Source organism: Perognathus longimembris, chromosome 12, assembly GCF_023159225.1.
Source record: "Perognathus longimembris pacificus isolate PPM17 chromosome 12, ASM2315922v1, whole genome shotgun sequence".
NCBI lineage: Eukaryota > Metazoa > Chordata > Mammalia > Rodentia > Heteromyidae > Perognathus > Perognathus longimembris.
Genome location: NC_063172.1, coordinates 2,479,131 through 2,505,742, shown reverse-complemented (window position 1 = coordinate 2,505,742; position 26,612 = coordinate 2,479,131). Strand labels below are relative to the sequence as shown.

At 63.9% G+C, this 26,612-nt stretch overlaps 1 protein-coding gene across 1 annotated transcript in view; it reads right to left on the bottom strand.

Moving 5' to 3' along the window:
• The window catches only part of Ago2 (argonaute RISC catalytic component 2), a 59,808-nt gene extending 33,431 nt beyond the window's left edge, over positions 1-26,377 (bottom strand). The window contains exon 1 of the mRNA XM_048358450.1: positions 26,174-26,377. Within this exon, the coding sequence (XP_048214407.1) occupies positions 26,174-26,195 (22 nt within the window). The 5' untranslated portion in view covers positions 26,196-26,377. The remainder of the gene's footprint in view (positions 1-26,173) is intronic.
• Positions 26,378-26,612: the final 235 nt, after the last annotated feature.

Below are 26,612 nucleotides of genomic sequence, written 5' to 3'. Positions count from 1 at the left end.
ACGGGCCTCTGGACTGCTCACCAGGGTCCCTGCCGGCCTCAGGATCTGGTCTTGGGCTTAGAGCTCACCCTCTAAAAGCCTCCCTAGTCAGGAAAGCCAACCTTTCCCAGCGTGCATCCCGGGCCCTCCCTCCCTCCCTCGCTCCCCAGGACCAGAACCGTCACAATGGGAGGCCAGGGAGCATTTCCTCCACCCCTGCCACCAACATTCAAGGGAGTTCTGAGAGACACAGGAGGGCTCCCGGAAGTCACAGAGTCCCCAAGGGCCGGCTGTGACGCCCACCAAGGTCGCCTGGCCCTCGGGATCCCAACTCCAAACCCACAGCTGTACAGAGGAGGCACCGGAACACCCACCCCACGGTTGACCACACCCGACCAAGCGAGGGTCACCACGTCCCTGGTGGGACTGAGAGCCAGGAGTGCCAATCCCCCAGGCCGAGGCACGCCCCAGCTGCTACCCCAAGGGCAGACTCAGCCAGGAAATGCCAAACAGAAACCGTGAATTTAGATAAAAGGCTACATGTTTGTTTGACAATGAACTACTTTTAATTTTTAATCAAGTAGCTTTGGTTTTTTTTTTTTTTAATAAAAAAAGAACTGGAAATCCAAGGCTGGGGGCTGAGATCGGATGGTGAAGACCTTGTGCTCAATCCCAAACCCAGGGGAAAATCCCATGCATTCGCTTCAATCCCATCTAGACACTCCCTAGAAACGAGCCTTCTGCTAAATATAGCTGTGAGCTGGGCCCCCGAGCTTAGCACCTGGAGGCCCGGGGCGGCCCTGACGGTGCTGGGTGTGGGTGTCCCGTGAGAAGATAAAGTGTGTCCAAGGGCGGTGGGTCTCCGCTCCCTTCAGGTCTCTCTCCACTCTGCCACCGCCTTCAGAGAGGACCCCTCCACCCGGCAGCCCCCGCTCCCTCCGCAGCCCGCCCATGGCACACATGGGGGCCCCCTGGCCTGCCCTGGGCCCACTCCACGCTCAACCCCGTTCTCCTAAGGAGCCCCCCTTGCTGTGGGGCTCAGGAGAAAGGGCCGGGCAGCTGGTGCTGAGGTCCTAAGAGCAAAGGAGGAAACGTAAGGCTCCCATGTCTTCCTCGCTCTGGGAATCATGAAAACACTGACACCCGACTGGAAGGCCCCGGAATATAGAATCACACGGAGAGAGTGAGGGGATCCCCCCTCTGCCTGGAATGGGCACGAGCCTCGAGATGGGAGCCGGGGCCCATCCCACGCTCGCTCGTGTGTGGCCGGGGCACAGAGCCTCCCGGGAGAAGTCCATGGGGGTCACAGGAGCAGCCACTCCCACGGGGAATCCTGTGCCACATGAAAGACCAAGAGCACAGGTGGCCCTCAAGGTCAGCTCCCACTTCCTGAGCCAGGCTTCCAGAGGGCGCCTGGACCAGGCATGGCCGGGGGGGGGGGCTCCCCAGAGCGCAGGCGGAGCCCTCTACCTGCTCCACAGGGACGCACTCCCAGATTCTGCCCGGCGTGTTGGTTCTGTCTTGGCTAGTGGCGGCCGCCAGGCCCCTTTTCCTCCCCTGACCACAAGCCGCGCACTCACTCATCGGCTTCTCTCTGGAAACTGGAGGCGGGAGGGCAGGCCCTGCTTTTCCACCCGGGATTTCCTGTCCCTGCGTGGTTACCGTGGGGCAAGGCGGGGGCGGGGGGGGTGCCCTCCCACTTCAGCCACACGCCCCCCTGGCTGGCCCTCCTCCCAGAGCGGGCTCCCCACTCCCCGGCAGGCCGGTTCCCAGGCCCACACCCAGCACGGCATCCCCCCCCCCCCCCCCCCGTGCTCGCCGACACGCCGGTCACAGACGGAGCGCGTTTAAGGTTCCATTTTTGGAGCCCCGTCTCAAACAGCAAAAGGAAGCTGCGAGTGAGTAACCGACTTCCTGTGTGAGCAACGGCTCGGGAGGAGGCTAGAACCCAAGGTCTCGGTGCCTGAAGCAGGTGCCAAGACTGGCGCCTGGGCAGGCGGGGCAGCCTCTCCCCGGGCGGGGGTGGTGGAGACTCCGGGGCGGGGGGGGGGGTGACGCAGCCCCAACGGGGGCTCCCCGGGCACAGGGGCGGCTCTGCCCCACAGCCCTTCCGCTGAGCGAGAGGCCCGGACAAGGAGTGACACAGACGCCCCGTCCTCCACAGCAGGGAACCCCGAGAAGCCAGCAGGTCTCGGGAGGGCCCTGGGCGGCCACGTGCACGTGGTGTGGACTACCACAGAACACCCAGGTCCCCGGCCCAGGCCCGCTCCCCAGACTCGGCCGTGACGCGGCACTGAGCTAACTGGGTGGGCGTGTGTCCCCACCAAGCCCCCTGGGGGTGTCCCACGGCGATGTCATCGGCACAGGCCAGAGCCCCGCGGACGCCCCTCCTCCCGTGGGGGCCTGGGTGGGAGGCCCAGCAGGAGGGGAGAGCAGTCACGCTGCAGGTGGCCTTGAAGGAGGCAGAGCACACACCGTGGAATGAGCGAGAGCACCAAGTGCCCCTTCCCGGCAGCCCCGGGCAGGAAGGACACACCGACAGCTCCGGGCTCTCAACGGGAAAGGCCGGCTACTGCCCCCCAGAGAAGCCGTGCCCGGCGCCCTCCCCTACGGTACCCCACCTGGCTGAGGCCTCGGCCAAGCTCTGCCAGTTTCCCCCGCCAGCCCCACGGGCAGTGCTAGCTAGCCAGGGAGAAGGAAGGCGGGCCGTCAAGAACCACGGTGTCTTCATTCACCCCAGGTGATCAAGCAAACAATGGCAGAAGCCAAGAAACCAAACGTGCAGAGACAATCCCTGCACACACCTCTCAGAGGCCTGTCAAAGCCCCGCCGCCCAGGGGCTGCCCACCTCCGCCCCGGGCCCACCGGGCAGCTCCCAGGACCTGGCCACGCCCTCACACGGCACTGAGCCGCCCACCCGGCCCAGCCAGGCCAACGTGCGCCCGCCTCCGCCCCTTCGGTCAGGCCGCAGCCTCTGGCGGAGGCTTCCCAGCCGGCAGGCTGCAGTGCCTCACCGACCGACCCCGCACCCGCACACTAGCTAGCTCTGCCAGGCGCTGGGGAACCAGAGGCTGCCCCCCCCCCTGCTCCGGCCCACCCTCACCCCCAACCCTACCATGTCCTCTAAATGAGATTTTGAGACTTCCCCCCCCCCCCCTACTTGGATGAATGTCCTGTGCTGCTTGAAAAATCCACGGCCAGCCTAGCCCACCTCGCCCCGGGCCTGCCCGGAATCTGCTCGGCGCTCCCCGCCCAGCGCCAGCCCTGACCCCAGGCCAGAGGGCCTTCTCAATAGCAGAGAGGCCCGCAGCAGCGGGGAAGGACCCCAGAGCCAAAGGCTAGGGCCACGGGAGACACTGGGGGGCTGCCCCGTACGGGGAGCGAGGTGTGACCACGGCCGAAGGGTGTCATTAACTGTGACGCAGAACGCAGCGTCGTCACACGTTGACTCTGACGGCGAAATTTCGGCGACACCAGGTTCACCAGTCACTCGGCTCTTCGCTTCCTTGAAATTCAGTAAAAGGATCTCACGACGGCCTCCTCCTTCCTCCCTCTCTCTGAATGCAGAAGGCGGTGTCTGGGATCCTGAGAGCGCCACCCAGAAGAACTGCCCCCCCCCCCACCGTGTCACCCGAGTGCGAGCAGGAACATCTCTAATGCCGGGCTCGTGGCCCGGCAGGCCCGGCAGGGACTCCGCCGCCGTCGCCATAGCTGCACTGATGTGCACCAAGTTCCCGAGCTACCAGCTGCCATGACAACCAAGCCCTCCCGCATCTCGCCCGTCACAGTCTGCCGGGGCGGGCACGGGCGGGGCTCGGGGCTGGGAGGGAGGGCAGACGTCCCCAGGGACCACAGCTGGCTGCTCATGCCCCCTCCCGGCGGGGCGGGGCGGGGAGGGGCGGGGCGCGGCGGGTCAACCAGCACAATGCTGCAGTAGAGCCTGGCCCCCCCAGATCCTGCAACCTGATGAGCACGGGCGCCCACACTTGGGTGCGCCTCAAGCCCCCGGGGCCCCCGGGGCAGTGACAAGGCGTTGTCACCTCGGCGCATCTCCAGCCACCGGGCTTCTTTATTAAGGACCCACGGCGCGAGGCGCGTAGGCCCCAGGGCACCAGCGTCCCCGACCGGAGCTGACGCGTGATAAATCTTAGAACTTGGAGCTGGACGTCGCCTTGGAAACCAGGGGAGGAAATAGCTCACTCCTCCCAGCCAACCTGCACCGAATCACGGGGTGCGGGGGACACGGCCAAAGCTCGATCTGGGGGGCGAGGCCCGCCGCGGGGGAGGCTTCCCAGAAGGGCGGTGACCGGCTGGGGACTGGCTGCGCGCTTCCCGTCATGGCCTCTTACTATGAGTCAGTCACATGACCTTTCAAACCAGACCCAGCTGCCGGCGACGGCTCACGCCGGGGGAATCTGAAGGCTCCTCATGAAAACCCCAGCCATCAGGTGACTCAATTAGATCACGCAAGCAGCGGGGGGGCCCCCCCCCCCGAGTAAGGGAGCCCAGGGCTCCCCCCCCACCCCACCCCCGCGCAGGAAGCAGACCCAGCCCCCACCCAGCCCTGTGGGGGAGATGGGGACCAGTGACAGAAAGCATGGGAAGCCACATACGCCGGGTTCCTTCTAGATCTGTGTTCAGTCCACTGAGTACCTTCCAGAAATTAGGAAGGCCAAAGAAAGCAACAGCTGGAGCTCAGGGGCCCGGGCGAGGTGCCACTCCCTGGGACAGTCTCCCGCGGACAGGCGGAGGCCCCGGCAAGACCCAGGTCACCCGCTGTGTGCACCGGCTGTGCAAGTTGTCTGAACCACACAAAACACGGTAAATAAAGGTCGGTGTTTTTTTTTTCTTTTTAAGCTTAAACAGGGAGTTCAGAATGTTCTAAGAATGCAGCAGGCAAAATCTGCTCAGCCAGCTCAAGGGAGAACGCGACAAGCTCCCGCCACGCCACGCTCCGCTCCGGCCAGAGCCGCGGGCCTCGCTCGCCCCCAGCAACAGCCACCGGCCCACGGTGGCGCCAACACCCCGCCGCACCCACACACGTGGGCTCGTGTGGCCCACACCGGGCGTGAACAGCACGCGCGCGTCCCCGAGGCCGCCGGAAACCCCCGTCTCCAGTCTCCCTCCCGGTCCTTGGTAAGATCAACCCGACGTGAGCCTGGAAGCCGTCAGGAGAACAAGGCAGCCGAGAAGCCCCGGTGGGGAGGGCAGACACCCCAGCTCCCCGACCCGGAGACGCCGCACACCAGCAGGAATGTCCCCGGCCCTCCTCTCAGCCCCGCCCGCCCGGAACTCGGAGCCCCGAATGATCCGGATGCCAGTCGTGCACAGCAAGTGCCCGGAACGCTACACAGACACCGCGATGCCAGCGTCCACTCTGCGAAGAGACACGCGCCCTCCCTCGGCGTAGAACAGATTACTGGGGTGTCGGCATCCAGCCAGCGCCCTGGTCCCAGCCAGAGAGACAGAGAGAGAGCCTTCTCTCCTGCGGGGGCTTTGTGGTGGGGGTGACGGTTCCTGGAAGGCTCCCACTTCTCAGGAAATCCCCCCTGGCAGCTGGCTCGGGGAACACTGAGGAGACTCGAGGAGTCCCTGAGCAGGGGGGTGGAGGTGCCTGGTGTGAAGGGAAGGACGGGGCCCCAGGGCTGGACTCCAGCTCCGGCAAGATACTCGCCTCGTGTTGGGGGTGCAACTACGACGGCTGGTGCTCGCTCCCCTGGCTCAATGGACACCGCCCTCGGGGCGTCCCCCCCTCCTGCTCCTGAGCAGTCAGTACTCAGGCACGCACGGGAGCAAGCGCACACTCCAAGCCGCCTCGCTACCCGGCTCCCTCCCGGGCAAAACTCCACTGACCCAGACAGCGTCCCCAGAGCCACCACGGCGATCCGTCCCGTGTCCCTTGAACCGATCGCCCCTCGTTCTGGGGGAGCCGGGGTCTAGCGGGGCCCCAGGGGTTGGGGGCCTCCTCATCACGGGTCCCCATCACTGTGTTCTCCAGGTCCCAGCAACTCCTGCACGGAACGGGGCCCGCAGGTGTGCGCGAGAGGAAGTTCCTCAACCCCATCTGGGCCACACGGGAACACGTGTACACACACACACACACACACACACACACGATTGTAAAGCAAAGCATTATTAAGTACACAGATGATTATGAAGCCACAACTGCCATCTTCGCTCTATGACTGTTTTTTTTTTGTTGTTGTTGTTTTAGGAATGCTAACCTACTATTACAGAAAAATGGCAGTCAGCCCAGGAAGGAAAAGTCCCCGAGACTCTTATCTCCAATTAACCACCCAAAAGCCAGGGGTGGAGCTGTGACTCAAGTGGCAGAGTCAAAAAGCTTGAGCCAAAAGCCTCAGGGACGGTGCCCGGGACCCGGGTTCAAGCCCCGACACGGAAAAAGAGAGAGAAACAAAAAGGAAAGCTACAAGCAGAGAGAAGGAAGGAGGGCAGGCTGGTGGCCCCCACTCCCTGGTGCCATCCCCTGTGCGAGCCGGGGCACCGGTGGGGTGCGCCCACCATCTTCTACCTCGACGACCCACCATCCTCCCCAGCTCCCCTCGTGTCCGGACAGGGACGCCCGGGGGCTAACCCACCGACAGCAGCCCACGTGCGGCCCAGGGCCGTGCAGGCCCCGCTTCCCACGGCTCCCCCCCATCTGGCCGCCACCCCGGGGGCCCCCCCTTTCCTCTGCCGGGCCGCGGAGCCCCCTGCGCTTTGCTCTCACCCGCCTCGGGTCTGCGTTCCGCTCTCCTCATCTCGGCCACGCCGCCTCGCTAGCCTGGCGCCTGCCTCCGCTCCCTCCACGGCCTCTCCTCCACGGCCCTGGCCACCCGACACTGCAGCACCGGCCAAGCCAAGGGTGACGGCATCCCCGCTCGGCTCCCGCACTCGGGACGCCGCCCACCAAGCCGGCAGAGCGCGCGGGGCTGCGATGAGCGGGCCCCACGCAGATCCCGGCTCCCTCTCCGTGCCGCCGTGGGGGCGCGCGCGCCCCTGGGGTCCCCGTGCAGGGAAACCCAGCTTCCCCAAAGCGGGCGCCGCCGCAACCAGCGGGCAGGTGTGGTAGGGAGCCACGCGGCTCCTTCCTTCGCAGGGCTCCAGAGCCAACGCCAGCGCGCCACACAACACCCCCCCTCCCCAATCAGAGTGGAGCTGCGGCTCAAGGGGCCGAGGTCTAGCCAGGACTGGGGGAGTTGAGACAACCCTCACGTCCACCTGCAGGGCCTTCACCACGGCGGTCCGGTGCGACCATCACCACGATCTCATCCCAGGGTATCCGCTCCACCTGCCCCCACGGGGTCAGAGGTCACCCCAACCCAAACGACACCCCTGCATCTCTCTGGGGATCGGCATGGCGGGGGACTCGTGGGGCACACGGCCCTCTGGGCCCGGCGCCCTCCCGCAACGGGATAACTCAGACCGTCACCTGGACTGCCTTCGCCGACGTCGAGGGACACGCACCCCCAGAAGACTTGCGGACACGCTGTGGCCAGGGCAGCTCTGCACGGGCTCTGTGGGGGGGGGGGCTCCCACGCCCGCCGCGCGGGTGTGGTCGCTCCACGGCACGGGGGTCCACGTCAGGGCCTGCCTCGCTCTGCTCACCCCTCCGGAGCCCCCGCCTCCCGAGGCAGCAGCCACCGACGCCACGGAGGCCCGGCTGTCCGGCCAGAGGACCAGCCACGCCAGGCTGCCCCGACACCCCCGGGGGTCACAACGGCCAGACACGGCAGCAAGTGCAGCCCTGAGCCAGTTGTGGGAAGCACCAGGACACGAGGTGATGGAAAACGCCCACCCCAGGGACGCAGGCGCGCGGAGCAGCGAGGGCGCCTTTAAACCACTTACACGGAAACCAGGGAGTGGCCGCAGCGTCCGCCAACAAGACAAACGGCTTCCCAAAGGACGTCTCTGAGACCCCCAGGGAAACCGGAGCCCCCTCCCCCCCCGCCCCGTCTGTCATCTGAGTGGCTGTGGTCATGATCGTGACTGTACCCCTCAGACAGACACGCACCTCACTCACGGACCCACGGTACGGTGGATGGACTTGCCCCAACACTGCAGGTAAGGAAATGAGACGGGTCTCACCACGGACATTCCAGAGTCCACTATCACAACCAAACCATCCTGAGGTTGTTGTCCACGGTCAGGAGTCAGCCGTGCGCATGGTACTATATTTACCCTGGCAAGAGTTTCCCCAAGTCACACATGTAGAGACAAGTTTAGTTTCCTGCAGAGCATGGACGTGTGTTCATCCACCTGAGGTCAAGCCGGTGGATTCTGACCCCCGGGAGTGGCTCGGGACACCCTCGGAGGACGGGCCCAGTGCAGGCGGGCCCTGTGCAGGCCGCGGGCGGCTCCAGCCACGGGGGGGACGCCGAGACGGCGTCCACGGGCTCCATGGGCCCAGGTGGCCCGTGACAGGGACAGGACTGTCATCCTGGCTGGGCTTTAAGGTGCAGCCGATCAGCAACCTCCTAATTATGAAGATGGCGAGGGAATGGCGAAACAAAGGGCGGCATTTATCCCGACAGGTATGCAACGAGGGTGTCCTGGTCGCCAGGCGGTGGGTGACATGGCCAGGAGACAGGGTCACAAAAGGCCCCACGAGGCGTCCACAAGGGGCGCACAGGGCGGGGCCTCGGGTTTCCATTCCGCGAGGAGCCACGCACCACGGGGAGGGGGCCCGGTGACTCGGCTGCCTTCCCACGGCACCTGCCTGCGCTCTGTGGGCTACGGGCGCACGTCCAGCGTCTAGCCACAGGCTGTCATTGGCAGAGTCCCTCACAGCCGCCCCTCAATGGGACACACTCCCCTGAGGCCTGGACGGAGAAGCCATGCAGCTCTGAAAACAGAGCTGAGAAAACAGAGCTGTGGCCTTTTCAGATGCCAGGGTTAGACAGACGGACAGATGATCACGTGATGGACATTTCCAGGCAGACACCAGTGGCTCACGCCTGTCATCCTAGCTACTCAGGAGGCTGAGATCTGAGGATCGTGGTTTGAAGCCAGCCCAAGCAGGAAAGTCTGAGGGACTTACCTCCAGTTAACCACTAAAAAGCCTAAAGTGGAGCTGTGGTTAAAAAATAAAAACCTTAAGCCCCAAGTTCAAGCGTCCCGTGGGCTGCCCTTCCAAGCCCAGCGTCGCCGCGGCCTCCCGGCCCTCTGCACGCGAACCGCAGAGGCGTCAGAAGTCCACGGCCCTCGGTGGCATGGTGGTGACAGCCCTGGAACTCCTCCCCTAAGAAAAGCAGCCGGCCACCCTGCCAGGTCCACCTCCACCAGAGCCGCCAGCGACCGCAGCCAGCAGCTCCCCACGTCCAGCACCAGCCCCGTCCCCCACAGGCCCCCGGGCTGCCTGGGCCTGGGAGAGCGCCAACCAGACAGCGGCCTCGGGTTCCTTCGGCCCACGGGGCAGGGGCGGAGCCCGCGTGTCATCCGATCCTCGCCTGCAGCATCCCGGGCCAAGAAAGCCACTGCACCCTGGGCTGTGCCCCACCGGCGGAGCTTCTGCGGTTTGTGGGCCTCGGTCCACGGTGCCTGGAAAAGCCCTGCCCGTCAGTCAACCAGGGAGCCAGACAAAGGCAGGGCGGGGGGGGGGGGGTGGACGGGACTGTCGGCCTGGCCACTCCCTCCCTCCAGACCCCCCCCCCCAGGAGCGGTGCGCGGCCACCTGCCCGCCAGCATGGCACGTGAATGGGCTCTGCGGGACAGTCCCCAGCTGGGAGACAGTCCTCCCCCAGCCAGCCGAGGCCTCAGCCCCTCCGAAGGACACCCCAGCCCGAGGCTCCATCACTGCCCGGTCCATCCCCGTCGTCCCAAGGGTGGGGGTCCCCAGCCCTGGCACCCCGTGTCACTCCGACGGCAGGCAGCGGTGTGGGAGGGAGGCAGCGGGGGCAGGACGGTGCAGAGGGCCAGCAGGGGGGGCTGGGCACCAGGCCTGGTGAGCCAGGCGATGGCGAGTTCCATCCTCGTCCCGCGGCGGGGGCTGGGGCCGGGGGACTGGGCGCCACACGCCCCGGCACTGTCTTCCGAGCTTCGACTCAGCACCGAATGCCAGGTCCCCTGGGGTGGGGGGGTTCTGGCTGCCCTGTGGGGAGCGAGGGGATGCTGGCGGGATGCAGCATTTGGGGTGCACTTGAAATGAGGCTCGGGCAGGACGACGCGAGGCAGAGTGGGGGGGGGTGTCTCTGCCAGCACCCACACAAAAACACGGAACGCAGCAATACCTTGCGTGTAGCAGCCCCGGCAGGCGTTTTCAGACAGCTGACTCCTCCCGGGCGGGCGAACACCCCAAATGGCGTTCGTGTGAATTAACGGAAAGAAACAGCACCCACGCAGCGGGAAAGGGAAAGGCCGGGCTCTCGTCCACTTCCCCCACCCAGGCACGGCAGAACTCTGCTAACACCACGGCCCACTGAAGGGGGGGCTGCAGCCAAGCCTTGGGGGGACCTCCTGCTTCCCCCACACCAGCAAGGTGGGGGATCTTCCCCCCACAGCTCACTGGGCGCGAGTCCCTCCTCCCACAGGGAAGCAGAGACTCCAAATCCGGCGAACGCGGTGGCGCTCGGCGCTGACACAAGTCGGCTGGGGGGTGTGACCCGCTTGCGGGGCCCCCCAGCCCGGCACAGGCGCGACCCCCCAGAGCCGCTGAAGATCCAAGCGAGGTCCAGTCCTCTCATACACGCGTGGACTGTCCAACGAGGGCTGCGTGAGCCAGCAGAATGGGGAGAGCTACCTGCCGCACTCCACACCGCCGGACCTGACCCCGCGGCAAGAAGACAGCAGCCTTGGCGGGCACAGGGGGACACCCCCGTAACGGCGGCACCCGGCTCAAGGCGGGTGGACCTTGCGTTCGAGGCTCCTGTAGGCTGCACAGCAAGCTCAGGGCCGTTCTGAGCTAGGGCCCAGTCTTAGAAAGAGCAAGAAACGTGAAGTGCTGTTCTTTGTAGAAAATACTGTTTTGTGGGGCTTTTGTTTTTTTTTTTTTAGAAAAATTAATATATGTTGGCTTGTTGTTCCATTATCTTAGTGTCTTTGGAGGGTGTTCAGGGTCTGCTGCTTATTTAGAGACAGGGCCTCCTGACACAGGCCACGCTAGCCTCCACTCAAGATCCTCCTGCCTCCGCCTTCCAAGGGCTGGAATCACTGCACTCACGACCGCCCTGCCTGGCTTCTAATGTGTGTTTTTAACTCGGTTTTCATCTATCTAACACAGTAAGTACCGTCAGACGTGACTCGCAGAAGTGAAATAATGAAAGACTGCAGAGCTGCCGGGCGCACAGGACGCAAGACCCGCTGCCTGAGTGTGGATTTTCACCCCAGAATAAACAGGAGCCCCGCCCAGCTAGGACCCAGCCAGGAGGGGACTAGAACACCCAACCGAGGGGGAGGCGGGCTCTGGTGATCTGTGCCAACACTGACCTTCCAGAACCCTGCCGTCGAGTCACCGGGGCAGACATCCTGAGCGTGTTTGGGCTTTTTGGTTTTGGGGTTTGTTTTGTTTTAAGGAAATTTGGCAAATTGTCGTGTTGCCTCCAACAGCAATCGCCGCTCACTTCAGAACACCTAAGATGACACCCGGGGAAAGGGCTGAGGTGTGTGCGGAACAGACAGGGGGCTCGCTCTCCACACCCGGCGGTGGGGGTGGAGGGCAGGACGGGCCGGCTCACCTCTGCCTGCGACCCCGGGACCTGCGAAGGCAGGTGACCGCCTCGCCTCAACACCAGGCCCCTCGGCGGCTCTCGGCTTTCCTTCCTCTCCCCCCCGGCCCCTGCTCCAGCCCACACCAAGTTTAACTTTTAAAAAAAGAGTGTGTGGGGGGGACGGGACTGGGAATATGGCCTAGCGGCAAGAGTGCTTGCCTCTTATACATGAAGCCCTGGGTTCGATTCCCCAGCACCACACATATAGAAAAAAGCCAGAAGTGGCGCTGTGACTCAAGTGGCAGAGTGCTAGCCTTGAGCAAAAAGAAGCCAGGGACAGTGCTCAGGCCCTGAGTTCAAGGCCCAGGACTGGCAACAAAAACAAAACAAATAAACAAAAAGAAAGAAAAAAATGCAAAGAGATACAATAAAGTAAACAGGTCTCAGGATACCAGAATACAGTAAAAAGAAAAGAGGACACAGAATCAGTGGGAAGTGTGTGAGACTAGCAATAATAATAATAACAATAATAATATAGCAGAGGGGAGCACTGCTACATTGGACACCGATGGAAGGGAACTGAGCAACTCATGGGTGGGAATGGGAAGCAAGGAACCGATGAAGGCGGGAACAGATGTTGCTAAACAAAAGTTGAATGTAATGAAGGTGCCTATCATCTGTTAAAGTTCACAGACCTCACAACCTACGTAGAGTAGAACGACAATTTTCATCACTGCGAAAGTTAGAACGTATACTATGAAATATAATATGCAATAACTTAAACCCAATTTTTTTTTTAGTAAAGAGCCAGAGCTGGAGGTTTGGCTCAGTGGTTAAGTCCTCGCCTGGAGGGCAGGGGCCCGGGCTTTGGGCTGCTGGTTTCATTTCTGTACCGGTACTGGGGCTCGAGCTCAAGGCCCCAGTGTCCCTTCGCCTTTTCCTCAAGGCTGGTGATCAACTGGAGGCACAGCTCCACTTCCAGGTGGTTTACTGGAGGTAAGAGTCCTGTGGCCTTTGCCTGCCTAGGCTGGTTCTGAACCTCCCTCCTCGGGTCTCAGCCTCCCGGGTAGCTGCAACTACAGATGTGGGGGGTGGGGGGCCGTGGGGGCCAGGCAAGGCACCTGGATTTGACCCCAGCATGGCAAACAAAGAAAAGCCACCCAGCCTCAGCGGGCTCCAGCTGGCGGCCCTCCAGGGGTGCACTCACGGGAGCAGACCTATCGTGGGGGGGGGGGGAGGCGGCGATCGCCTGGACGGCAGAGGGCAGGGCGGCCCAGCGGCGCGGCCCGTCCCCTCTCATCCTCGCCCAGGCCATGCGCTAAGGACCCCCCCCCCCCCCCAGCTCTGGGGCAGACGGGGGAATGACAGAGCGGAGCCGGGCTTCCGGGAGGGCTCCTCGTCCTCCGTCACGGAGGCCTACGGCGTGACGGCAGACGCCACCCGCTTGCGAGAGGCGCGCAGGAAAGCCGCCGGTTGGCGGGGACCCCCAGTGAGTGCGCTTGCAGAAATCCAGTTCAAACAACACCAGGCGAGAGTAAAGCCCGAGTCGATTCATTGACTCAAAATAGCAGCCAAAGGAAAAAAAAACCGCGTTGTTCTTTAATTAAACGCTGGAGGATCCAATCCCGCTAAATTCCACATCTATTTTTTTTTCTCCTTTTGTTCCTTTGTGGAGTTTTCCCTGTTTCGAAGAATTCCCTCATGAGGTTCTGGATGTCGGCGCAGAGTCCTTCCCCGGCTCACAGTCCGGAAGGCAGCACCCAGCCAGCACCCAGCCAAGGAAGGCCCTGGACCCTGGCGCCCACCTGGGCAGGAGCTCCAGGGGTCCACAGGAGGCCCGGCCGGCTCTGCTTGCTCTCAGATGACGTCCGTCTTCCTCCCCCCCCCCCCCCGCCGGTCCCCCTCCCCCCCCGCCCCCGCCAGGTCTGGCTTGAATTAAAAGCGCTGTGAAGTTTCAGCACTCAAGTATCTTCTACGACCTTGTTTACAAAATAGCTTTGGCAGCGTCGGAGCAAACACGGGGACCAAATCACTTGGGAGAAAGAAAAAAAAAAAAAGCTCCTGGTCCACCTTTTGGCGGGGTGTCGGCCGGGAGCAGGTGCCTGGCCCTCGCCCACGCCGCCCCGCCGGCCCGCCATCGCGTGCCACCTCGTGCTCGGAACACAAAGGAGCGTGCACGCCGAGGTGTGCACGCACGGCAGCACCGCCCGGCTCTGCGAGGGACGCCCGGGGAGCAAAGCGGGGTGCACACCGCATCCCGCTCAGTGCCACGGCCCCCCCCGGCCCCCCAGGCGGCAAGGAGAATGCCAGCCACACAGAGCAGCGCCACCTCTGTGCGGGGACTCGCCCCCCCCCCCCCCGCCCCACGTTAACTCACCAGTAGCCACCGCCGTGCGTTGTGGGTGGCCATGTGACGCTACATCAACCCGCAGGAACACAGGGTAACCGTCGAGGATTACAGGGGCACGGGGAGAACCCCTGCTGGCAAGTGGGGGACAGGCGGAGGGCGCGTGGCCTTCGGGGTGTGTCTGCGACTGGCCACGCGGGCACCCGACGGGTCATGGCCTTGTGTTCTCACGGTACGCATCGTGCCCGCCCCTTCCTAAGCACACGCGTGTACAAGCCCCCCCCAACCCACACGCCCACGAAGCCACCAACCACACGCAGACGAGGCCCGCCCACCCCCCCACCGGAACCCCCTCTTGACAGGGCTCCCCACCACACAACCGCCGGGGCACCCCTGACGCCCCGGCAAGAGGCTCTCACGCGCTTGGCTCCAAACCTCACTGCACACCCGGCTCCCTCGGGGGAAACAGCGCTCAGAAACGCTCTAGATTTTTTTTTTTTTTAAAAGGAAAGAACGGCAAATGTAACTCAACATCTATCTACACACAGAAAAATGCCTGCCCGTAATTATGTGCCGATGAAGTTATTTCTTATAAATACCCGTCTTCTAAGTTCTTGAGTACGCATTTCCGTTTACCACGAAGAACAGTTTGTGAGGAAGAAGAAAAAGAAGGAGAGGAGGGGGAGGAGGGGAGGAGGGGGAGGAGAGAGAGGAGGGAGAGGAGGGGGAGGAGGGAGAGGAGGAGGGGAAGAGGGAGCGGAGGGGAAGGAGGAGGGGAGGAGGGAGAGGAAGGGAGGAGGGGGAGGAGGAGGGGAGGAGTGAGAGGAAGGGGAGGAGGAGGGGAGGGGGAGAGGAGGGGAAGTAGGAGGGGAGGAGCGAGAGGAGGGGAGGAGGGGGAGGAGGAGAGGAGGGGAGGAGGGAGAGGAGCCGCGCCGGCCGGGCCTGCGGAGGCCTTCCCTTCAGATACCGCCACTCAGATCTCACCGCGGGGCTGCCAGGCCTTATCAGTGCCCCCTCAGCTGCCGCCTACTGCATCTTCGGTCACCAGCCGTGGTTCTGGCAATGCTAACCTGCGGTGGGCACCGCCAGGGGTGGGCGGACAGAGCGAGGGCTGGGAGCCTCCGACATGTAAGGTCCACCCCCCGAGAGGGCTCCATGCAGACCCCCCCCCCCCCCGTTTACATCTACGCCCAGTACCTGTGTTACCTTGGTAACTGGCACACCTGGCGGCAGTGACCTCCTCCTCCTCTGAGGTCACATCCAATCCGCCCGGCCACTTTTCCCTATAGAATCCCGCTCAACACGGTCCCCGCTCTCTTTCCTCTCATTCTCTTGCTCTTTGCTTTTTCCCGTCTCCCCTTGAGTGATGCCTGGAAGAAGTGTCATGAGGGGGGCTGTAACTTGTAAGGAATCGACCACAAATATTTGTCAGTTCTTTCTCTAAAACTGCCCGCTTCTTCCTTCAGCTTGTGGATTAGATCAAACCCAGAATGGCTAGCCTTCTCTTGAGAGGGAACCTGGGGGGGGGGGGGGGGTCCCTGGAACCCAGCCTGCATCGCACTCTCAAGAGCACAAGCCAAAACGTTGGGCCATTGAGACCGATTTTCTAGCCTAAGGGGAGTTTTGACTTTATGGAGTAGTCTGGTGAGGACTAGGAGTCCATAAGGACGTAGATGGGGTCCACAAGGAGGTAGAGGCAAATTCTCGATTCCGGCATCCCTGAAATGAGAACACACTGGCCAAAAAGGCCTAAGGGGTCCCTCTGGCGTGGTCAGACAGACAGAGGACCTGTGGACGGGAGTCACTCATCAGACAGAGGGAGATGGCGGGGTGGGTGCGTGGCCAGCGACAGTAAAGGGGAGAGAAGTCCGAGGTGAGGTTCCCCCGGCTTCTGGCAGTTTGGTTCGAGGAGGTGGATTACCCCTCAGAAGAGCAGGAGGAGGAGGAGACCCAGAGGCTCCTGACTGTCCCCCGCACGAGTCAAGGCACCAGATGTTAAGGTTCACCAGAGAAGCCCAGCAAAGGTTCAGGCAGAAAGGAGTTCATTGAGGGGGGAAAGCGAAGCGCCAGCCCACACAAGATGGAGGCGTGGGGAGACAGAGGGGAAGGAAGAAAGGAGAAAAAGAAAAGAGCAAGAGAGAGTAAGAGAAAGGAAAGAGAGCGGGGACCGCGTTGAGCGGGATTCTATAGGGAAAGGTGGGAGACGTGGCCGGGCGGATTGGATGTGACCTCAGAGGAGGAGGAGGAGGAGGTCACTGCCGCCAGGTGTGCCGGTTACCCAGGTAACTCAGGTACTGGGCTACTGGGCGCAGACGTAAACGGGTGTGTGTGTGGAGGGGGGGATCGGCATGGAGCCCTCCCGGGGGTGGACCTTACACTGAGCTGATTCAGATGTCAACCCAGCCCAGGGGCCACCTCCTCATCTGCCTAGGACCACTGCCTGCCACCCACAAGCACCAAGTCTCTGACAGGGCCAAGCCCCTGGCGCTGGGTCAGCAGCACACAGGACCCAAGGCACTTGTGGGCTCAGGGAGAAAGGAGCATGTCCCGGGAAGAAGCTCCAAGGCCGGGGCAGGTCAGAGCCTGGGCCACAAGAACGTAGAGGAGAAGGGGACCGGCCAAGCAACCCAGGAAAGCAGCAGGACAGGAAACGGGCGGAGCCCAGCACCCAACAGCAGCCTGGGGAAGGGTGGCAGCAATCCAAAAACTATGTTGGTTTGAACAAGCCGGCACGCAGGTTTCAGGCCATGGCAGTCAGACTGTCCACTAGCTGACAAACTGGAAGGGTTACGGTGAAATGAGCACTGAGGTGCTGGATTTGAACTGCAAACGTTAGTACAAACACATGGCTTTTTTTTTTTTTTTTTGCCAGTCCTGGGGCTTGAACTCAGGGCCTGAGCACTGTCCCTGGCTTCTTTCTGCTCAAGGCTAGCACTCTGCCACTTGAGCCACAGCGCCACCTCTGGCTGTTTTCTCTATCTGTGGTGCTGGGGAATCGAACCCAGGGCTTCATGTATGTGAGGCGAGCGCTCTACCACTAGGCCACATTCCCAGCCCAAACACATGGCTTTTAATAATGAATACAGAAGGTGAGCACAGATGCTGGTATGTATGTGTGTGTGCGTGCACTCACACACACACACACACACACGTATGCTGCCCGCGGCAGCATGGAGTCGGGGGGATACAGGCCGGAGGCTAGCCAGAAGCTAAGGTGCCCCCACACCAGGCTGCCGGACCAAGGCAACGGAGCCCTGCCAGACACAACAGGCGCCCGGAGGGAAAGGGCTCCAGATGCAGACGCGCGGAATAGCCAGAAAATGGACGGCGGCCCAACGAACAGCCAAGGCCGCAGGCTGAGGCCAGAGCCCTGCCTCGAAGGGGAACTCTGGTGTTGAGCCGTCGCATTTGAGGGGCCTCCCGGACCCCCAACTACTCTGCCCACTTTCCCATGAAGGCTGAAATCATTTCACGGTCAAACAAGAACAGTCCCGGGCCACGGTAACTTACACAGGACTCCGGGCACAGGACACAGCGAGACCTGAGGAGGACTGTCTTGGGAGAGGAACAGAAAGGCACGGTGCTGACCGGCGTCTGATCACGGATGACCCAAACGAACTCCAAGGAACGGCAACGAGACCTCTTTTCGTTTGGTTGTTTTTGTTTTCTTTTTGTTCTGTTTGCTTGTTTACATGTCTTTGCAAGGCACAGAATATATATACACACACACACACATACATGTCTTTGAGAGGCACAGAAACGGAGAGCCCAAGGGTGAGCAAATGCAGCTGTGGTTCTCACTGGACATTGTGTGGAACATGAACAATGCAGCTTGTGGGTGAGAGAACGGGCTCTCTGCCTGACTTACATAACCCTAACCCCTCCGCATACCACCTTTCTAATAACAATTTAAAAATTTTAAAGAAAAAGGTCACACGAGATAACAAATACAAAATAGAATCTTAATTTTTTTTTTTAAAAAAGAATATTTATGAGGATGGGGTATAGCACGTAAGAGGCCTGAGTTCCATCCCCGGCACGGAGGACGCCGGACTTCAGAAGCCGGGTCGACGGTCCCATGACCAGTCCCCAAATGCCCCCCTCTGCTTCGGGGTCCTCGAAGCGTTCCGCCACAAGAAGCCCCCCTCTAGTCCGCCAGGGAACCGCATGCATTGACACCACAGCACCGCACCCAGACCTGCACCCGGACGGACCCAGGGCCCCCACGCCCCGGCTACTCCACTCAGTCAGTCGGGGCAGGCCGAGCCTGGGTTCGAGGTTTCCCGCATTACCCCCAGGCCTGACACCGCACTGTTTTGGTGTTGCCAGTAAGCTGTACCTATCGGTCAAGCTATCACCTCACTTGACACCCCACTGGGGATTCTTTTTCAAGCCCCTTCTCTTTTTTCAAGGAGAGGGGCGTGCACTGATGCCCCAGGCCTGTGTCCCCCCCGGCCCCTCCCTGGCCAGGGTGGAAGAGGGCGGGGCTGGCGCGTGGCCGGGCCAGGGGGGCGGGGCCCACAGAGGCCAAGCTGACGCTCAGAGCTCACCCAGCTGTGCTGGTGGTAGAGGTTTCTCTTCCCATTCCAAATGTGCTACATTGTACACAAAGGAAGAATGTGCCTTGTATCATTTGAGCCCCTCTGGGGAAAATGGACAAAGCTAGGATTTTTCCCCCCTGAAAGGGTCTACTACATAGGAGCTTAGACGCCACTCAAGTGCTGGCAAAGAGGGAGAAAGGAAAAGCCACAACCTTCCCTGTTATGGCTAGTGAGAATGGAGAAAGTGTGGCAGCCACAGTAGAAAGCAACTCAGCAGTTCCCCCAAATTTAGAGTTAGCATACAATGGGCAGGAACGCTACGTGCAGACAACCACACCCAGAGGCGTTATTAATTACAGCCACAAGAAAGAACCCAACTGGATGACTGGGATAAACTGTGGTACATCCATACAGTGAAATATTATTAGGGGGAGAATGCGTCCAGCTGTGGGGCCAGCACCGGGAGCCTGAGACCACAGCTTGAGCCCAGCCTGGGCAGCCCAGAGAAGAGAGGGAAGGGGGAGGGGGAGGGGGAAAAGAAAGACGGCAATGAAGTTCCGACACAGGCTGAAACGTGAACCTAGGCAAAACCAGCAGGGCACAGAGGTCCCAGGCTGTGCTAACAAGGCGCACAGAGCTGAGCGCCGCCGGTCGGACCTTCCCCAGGGGCTGTGTCCCAGGAGGCCGGCTCGGAGCACCCGCCACAGTGTCGGAGGTCAAGGTCACAGCTTTACAAGACCCTTGACACTCATCATTCCATAACCACACTTCCCATAAACCCGCACGGTTAGGCCCGGTGCCCCGGGTACGCTCACGGAGCTGCGTCCTGCAGGACACGGCAGTTAACTTCACCCCGAGTGTGGCTGCACCCAGGGCACCGACGGAGCGCCCACCCAGGGGCGGGGGCCGATAGCACCGCCCACCCTTGCCAGCCCAGACTCGGGCTCGGCCTGCGGCGGAGCTCCATGCTCCAGAGCCATCTCAGGAGGGAAAGTCCCTGGGGAGAAATGACCCAGCGGGAGGAACCCCAAGCCCCCTAGAGGCCAGCCCGGCCCGTGCTTTGTGCACACAGCATCGCAGAGGCTCTTGGGAGCACTTCCTTTACTGGGGTGTGGAACTGTACCCCAAGACATCCATGTTGTCCTTGGTTCATCTCTAGGATCTCAACCGTAGCCGAGGCAGAGGCCCATCCAGTCCCCGTCAAAGGATCCCCTAGTCCTGGGACGCGGAGGCTGGGGGGTCACAACCAGGGGAAGGAAGCTGGGGGGGCAGAGGGCTGGGCCGCACCTCCAGGTCAAAGACACTGAGTGCCCAAAGTCTGCGACTGGGACTTTCTCTGCCCCAGGACCTTTTCAGCATCAGCGGGAGTTTCTCCTCCTCCTGCAGTGGGAGGCCAGCCCCTACCGCACCTCCTACCGCACCTCCCTGCGGCCCGTGGCCAGCTCTGCCTCGGCCTCCCCTTCTGCCCCACTGGTGGGCCGTGTCTCGGCCACCTGCCCTTCCTTGCAGCTCCCCACCACACTGGCACCCCCACAACGGTCCTGCTTCACACCCTCCCCACCCCTCCCGTCTCCACACGCACCCAAACCAAACGGGATTAGGGCAAGATCACACCTGTGGCAGGATCAGAACACCAGCAGTGCGTCAGAGACCAAGGGCAGGGGAAGGCAAGACACCTGACAGCCCGGACACGGAGCCACCGGGCCCCTGGGGCGCAACAGGTGACATCAAACCAACCCATCCCCCCCCCCCCCCACGCAGGGCTCGGGCCTCCACCGTGACCCCATGGTTTTAACCAGCCCGTGACTCAGCCTCTCCCCTGCTGCATTTCTCCAGTCCCTGCGTGGCTTCTCTTCCCACCCTTCCCCTGCCCCCTAGTCCTTGCTCCTCTTGGGTGCCTGGCCGCAGGGAATGCGCAGCCTACCCCCCCCCCCCCCTTAGAGCGACTCCTCTTGATCATATTCCACCGCACCTGCCCCCGGCCCCCACCCGGCCCCCGCTCTTCCCCTGCGGTTCCCTTTGCGCGGCCTGGCCCAGGTATTCCAGCCAGGGAGCCCTCCCGCCACCCGCGCAACCGTCTTGGGCCTGCGTTTCTTTCGCCGGGTCCTAGGAGGGCTGGCCGCGTCCATGGGGTGCTCATGTGTTCCAGAACATTCCCAAGAAAACAAGGCAAGGTGACAAGGCGCAGCACCGCCAGGGAGTGGCCGTGAGCCGGAAGCGGGCCTCCCCGCCCGCCCGCCCGGACTGCTCCTACCTGAGCGCCAGCACGGCACTGGAAACCCCTGCCGCGGCCCCGGCGCTGAGCCCTCCTCCAAGGCCGCAGCAAGCGTGCCAGGCCGGGCCACGGCGCCAGCCCGCGCCCCCCGAGCCGCCACGCACCACGGCCTGCCATCCGGTCGCAGTCTGCGAGGCCGGGGAGCTGGGCGTCGAGGCCAGGCGCTCGCTTCTGCCGTCGGGCTTCACCCCGCGGGCGGCGGCGGACGCCAGGGCCCAGTCAACGTCACCAGCGCAGACCCGGCTTCCCCCACTCCCTTCTCCCCCGCTGCAGAGACCCACCGGTGTACACCCCAAGGGCGAGGAAGAGCGCCCCTGCCAAGTCCAGGCCCGTGGGGACTGCCCCGTGGCCGCTTCCACCCCTGGCCCGAGCCCCACCTCCAGGATCCCACCCGCCCCACCCCCCAGGCTGCCACAGCAGTACTCCCCCTTCCTCCTTTGCCCCCTCCCCAGTTTTTACTGCGATTACTCCATCCACTCCTTTGTTCCCAACAAGAAAGGTAAATAAATGATGTCAGCGCTTGCCTGGGTGGCGGGGTCTCCTCACTCTCGCTCTGTAGGGGGCCAAGGGCCCCGGAGCACCCAGGGCCGCACCTCGGGTGCCTTGCAGCCAAGTCCAAGAAGGAACCGAGGGAAGCCCACGGAGCATCCACGGACCACGAGCCGCAGCACCCTGGGTTCGTGCTCTGCCATCCACAGACACGACACGGAAGGCGGACGTCCCAGCCGCGCTGCCCGTGCCGGAGGGAGACGACAAGGGTGCCCAAGACCGCCTTCTCCACACCAACTCCAGCACGGACGGCCCGGCTCCATCCTCGGTACCACAGAAGAAAACAAAACGCCACAAGCGGCGCCGTGGCTCAAGTGGTAGAGCGCCAGCCCTGAGCAAAAGAAGCTCGGGGGCAGCGCCCGGCCATGACAGCAGAGACGCGCAGACAGAGGCTGCTCCTCGACTCTGGCCCCAGCCTGGCTGAGCCCGGGCCTCTGCCTGCACACCCCCCATCTTCCTCTGGCCTTGCTCAGCCAGCACCCAGCCCAGCGCTTCTACCACGACTCTGAAGCCACTGGGTGGAAGGCGCCCTCCGCGGGGGGCGGGACCCCGCGACAACAGTGACCGCTTCCTCAAGGCACGACGGCCTCTGGCACAAATGTGGGGTGCTGGTGAGCACGTCGGGGCCTCCCCCACCCTCTGAGGAGTGAGTGAGCTGGGCCCTGTGCATCCCATACCCATGGTGTGTGTGGGGGGGTGCTATTATCCCCTCTACTTTCCAGGTAGGGAGCAGAGGCCAGAGAGAACCTCACCGCGTAGCCAGGGCACAGAGCGGGGAGGAGCGTGGGGCCTGCCCCCCACACCCGCCCAGGGACACGGTCTGCAGCTCACTACTGCCCCCAGCACAGAGGACAGAGGCTCCGTGTGCCACACTCAGGGAAGGGGCGGGCGGGCAGGGGGACTCGGGACGGGGCGTCCCGCCACGCCAGCAAGAGCTCCTGCCTGATCAGAGCCCTTCATTCTTCCCACTGCCATCCTTCTTCATCGGTCCCCGATACACATGCTGACCGCACCTGACTACATCCCAGAGGAGCCAACAACGGGGGAGGGGGAGTCCTGGCTGCTGGGGGGGGGGGGGCGCCTGCATTCTGAGGGAGGGAAGGGCCACGCAAGGCCTTTCAGGACCCGCGGCACCCGGCCCGGTGCCAGCACAACACGGACGCTCTGAAGAAAAGGGACCTCAGCCCCCACTCCGACACATCGCACAGGAAGTGCTGCAGGCCACGGCGTGCAGCAGCCGGGAGCTCGGCGGGGTGCACGGGCCCCGAACCCTGGCCCTGCCGGCCCTGCCCAGCGCGAGAAACCTCTTCCGTCTTGAGTAAGGAGCAGTCCTCTCTGGAATGCTCTCAGGATGGGGAGATGTATGTAGAGCTCTCCCTTAGCCCAGGGCCTCCTGTGAAGAGGCCGGAGTAGCACCCAGCTCAGCACCCAGCTCCTCCGGTGCAGGTGAGAAAACTGTGACTCCCGCAGAGGACACGTGCCCACGTCACAGTGGACAAGGACAGGGTAGGAGCCCATGACCTTGAGAGGGGAAGATTACAAATCACTCTCACCCAGCCCTCGCGTCTAGATCGTGTGTGTGCATGTGTGTGCACGTGCGTGCACACACGTGCGCGCACACACACACACACACACGCACCGATTCTGAGACTTGAATTTAGGGCCGCAGTGCTGTCTGTCCCTGAGCCATTTTGCTCTAGTCTTAGCACTCTACGACTTGAGCCACAGTTGGCCTCGAACCACAATCCCGAGAGCTCAGCTCTGGAGTAGCTGGGATTCCAGGTGTGAGCCCCGGGCGCCGGGCTGCGGAAGCCCGGCCCGGACGCGGACACGCGGCTGCTCCAGACCGTGGCCGACCATCACGAGGACCCAGGAAGCCCCCCCGCCCCCCGCCCGAGCCAGAGACCCCCACGCCGAGGGCCCCAGCGGTGAACTGAGCCAGCCCCGGCCCGCTCCACGGGAGGTGACCCCACGGCACCGTGGGGGGCCGCGGGGGGAGCCAGGGGACCCCAGGCTCATCAAGGTGCTCGAGGGCAAGGGGGAACGGAGAGGACAGCTCTCCACAGCCAGACCTGGAGAAGCAGCAGGCCGCGGCCGCGGGTACCGGCGAGCGTGGGTGGGTACTAGCAGTCCCCAACGTGGACGCGATAGGGGACCCGGCGGGGCAAGGCTGCGTGTGCCAGCGGGCAGGAGGAGATAAGGGCAGGGTGGGGTGCGGGCCGGAGCCTGCTACCCCCCCCACACCTGAGCCCAAACTTCTAATGTCAACAACTACCCACATCCACAAGGGCCAAGCGAAATACGGGGCTGGGGGTGTAGCTGGCCGCTGGTACCATACTGCATTTGGGGTGTGGCGTGCGGGTAGAGCGCCTGCCCAGCATGCGCAAGACCCTGGGTTCCATCCCCGGAGCCCCAAAGAGCAACGCTTCTTAAGACCGTGCCGTGCTTAGGAGCCAAAGCTTTTCTACCTCTTCTTTACACTTCAGTTCTTCCCCCAGGTGTGTGCGGGGGGGGGGGGGGGGGGGGCTGCTCAGCCAGCGGACCACACTGCCATGCCTCCCACCCTCAGCAGCTCAGGGGACACAGCCACATCCACAGGCAGGGAGACCATCCTGCCCAGGCAACTCACAGGGATGTCGGAGCCCTCACAGAGGGTACTTTGTAGCAAAGGGAAGGTGTGCACTGGAGTCTCAGCCAGCAAAACCCACAGACGTCACACACACACACACACACGCACACCCCCCCCATAGTTTTAGCTCTTTTATGCGAAACAAGCCAACCACAACTACCTCAGCTCTCAGCAAATATATAACCTACCTACCTGCCTCAAACTACTACCTCTTCCCAACGGTTCAGAAAAATGGAAGAGATGGGTGCAGGATTTCACACACGTCACACTGTCTGTAAAAGCCATCGTATACTACTAATAGGAACACAGCCATCTCCGTTTATAATTGACTTCGCAAACTGCTCGGTGGCATTGGAAGCAGCAGCACTATCTGGAACTTTTCTACAATTCAGGTCCAACGTCTTCTCATTATTCTAAATTAGGAAATGCAATAACAGTCTCATTCCAAAACCTCCTCCTAAACAAAACGAAAAGCCTCAGTACGGAGCAGAACTGAATCGCACCCGGACCTCACAATTAGCGCACACTCCTACACCTGAGCCTCAGGTCGCCTCCATCTGCCAGGAGCCGAGAACCACCACCCTGCAAGCACTTTGTCCTCCGCCTCGGCGGCCTGGCTTGCGGGGTCGGCTCCTCACCAGGCCGCGCTGGTAGAGGCTGGCACCGCTGCAGCCATTTTCCAGCCATCGAATGCCCCCCCAAAAATGACCCTGGAGATGGCAGCTCTTGATGAAACTGCTCTTTAAAATGCAACGGACAAGGGCGGGGCGGGCTCGGTGGTACAGTTCACACACTCACACACAAACCACCAAAACAAAGATCCACGGGCGCGGACGAGTCCACGTCCCCCGAGCGCAGTGCCAACAGTTAATAAGGAGTCTCGGGGCCGCCCCCGCCCCCATCCACTTCCCCCTTTCCGTTACCGCCGGGGCCGGGGCCGGGGCCGGTCTAGACCTAACAGGTATTTCTGTCTGTAGGTCAAGGTCAAGAGGGGCCGAAGCCACTTCCCCCGGGGGGGAGGGCGCGCGGGCGGCGGCTCCCCCGCCGCCTCCGGCACACAAAGCCCGGGAGGAAAGCTCCACCTGCCCCCGGCTTCTCCCCTCCACTTTCGGAGGACCTGGGAACTCGCACAGCCCGGCGGGTGCCGCCGCCTGGGCTCCTCCGCCGGGCGATCTGGAAGGTTCTCCTCTCGGGCCGCGCGGCCGGGCACAGCCCAGACCCCCCTCCCGGCGGGGACGGGCCTCCAGCGGCCCCCATCGGCCCCGGGGCGGCGGTGGGCGCCTCCCGCGGGGCCAGGCCCGGCCGTCCGGGGGACGCGAAGGGCGGAAAAGTTGGTCCGCGAGCCTGGGGGAAGCGCGGCGACGCCGGGGAGGCTCGGGATCCGCCGGGCGCCGCGCCGAGGGGCCCGGGGGCAGCGGAGGGGGCTCCGGGTCCGCTCGGGGGAAGGGGGAGGCCGGGGGGGGGCGCTGCGGGGCCCCCCCTCCCCGCGCTGCGGCCGGGGCGGCGGGCGCGACGGCGAATCCCGCGGCGGCCTGGAGCCCGGCGGACAAAGGGGGCGGCGGGCGGCGGAGCCCCGGCCGCGGGGAAGCCACGTGCCCGGCGGGAGGGCGAGGCGCCGGGGGCGGGCGGCCGCTCCGCGGCGGCTCGGGGGGGAACGGGGGACGGCTCTCAAGTTTTCTGGAACTTTTCCACGGCCAGCGAGGCGGCCGGCGGGACGGGGCGCTCCGGAAACCCGCGGCGGGGCGCGCCGCGTGTCCGGGGTGCCGGCCAGGCCCGCGCGGCGCGGGGGTTCGGGGCCCGGCCGCCTCCACGGCCGCCGGGCTGGCGTGGCGAGCGGGGCCGCGGAGGGCGCGCGGCGGGCGGCAGGCGACCCCGAGCGCCCCGGCCCGCGCCCCCGCCCGCCGCGCGCCCCGGCGCGGCGCCCGGACCCCCCCCACCCCCCGAGCCCCGGCCCCCGGGAGGGCGAGGCCGCGCCAGGCGGGCCTCGGGCCTACCCGCGCCGCGCCGGCTCGGCCGAGCTGCCGCCGGGCCCCGGGCCGGGACGCGAGCCCGAGGCGCCGAGAGGGCCCAGGCCGCGCGGGAGCCGCGGGCCACGCCGGGGGCCGCGGGGCCGAGGAGGCGACGCGCCCGGCGCGCGCGACCCCCGCAGCCCGGGGCGCCAGCCCCCCACCCCGACCCCGGGGACGCGGCCCGCGCGCGAGGACTCACCGGGACCGGCTCCCGAGTACATGGTGGCGCCGCCGAGGGGCTCCGGGGCCGAGGGGCGGCCGCGCGCGCGCCACGGGCCCCGACGCCGCGAGCCGCGAGGGAGCCGCCGGCCGCACGATCCGCCCCGGCGCGGCCGCCTCGCCAAACAGGTTTACCCGACGCGGCCGGGGCGGCGGGCGGAGGCGGCGGCGGGCGGGCGGGCGGGCGGCGCGGAGGGGGAGGGGAGGAGGGAGGCGGCCGCGGAGGAGGGGCGCCGGGAGGGGGAGGGAGGAGGGAGGAGGGCGGGGAGCGGGAGGGAGGGGCGGGCGGGCGCGGAGGGCGGGGCGGGCGGCGCGCGCCCGGGCGGGGCGGGGCGCACGGGCGGGGCGCGGGGTCCGAGCCCCGGGGCGCGGGGTGGGGGTGGAGGTGGGGGCGAGGCGGGACCGGCGGGCTCCGGGAC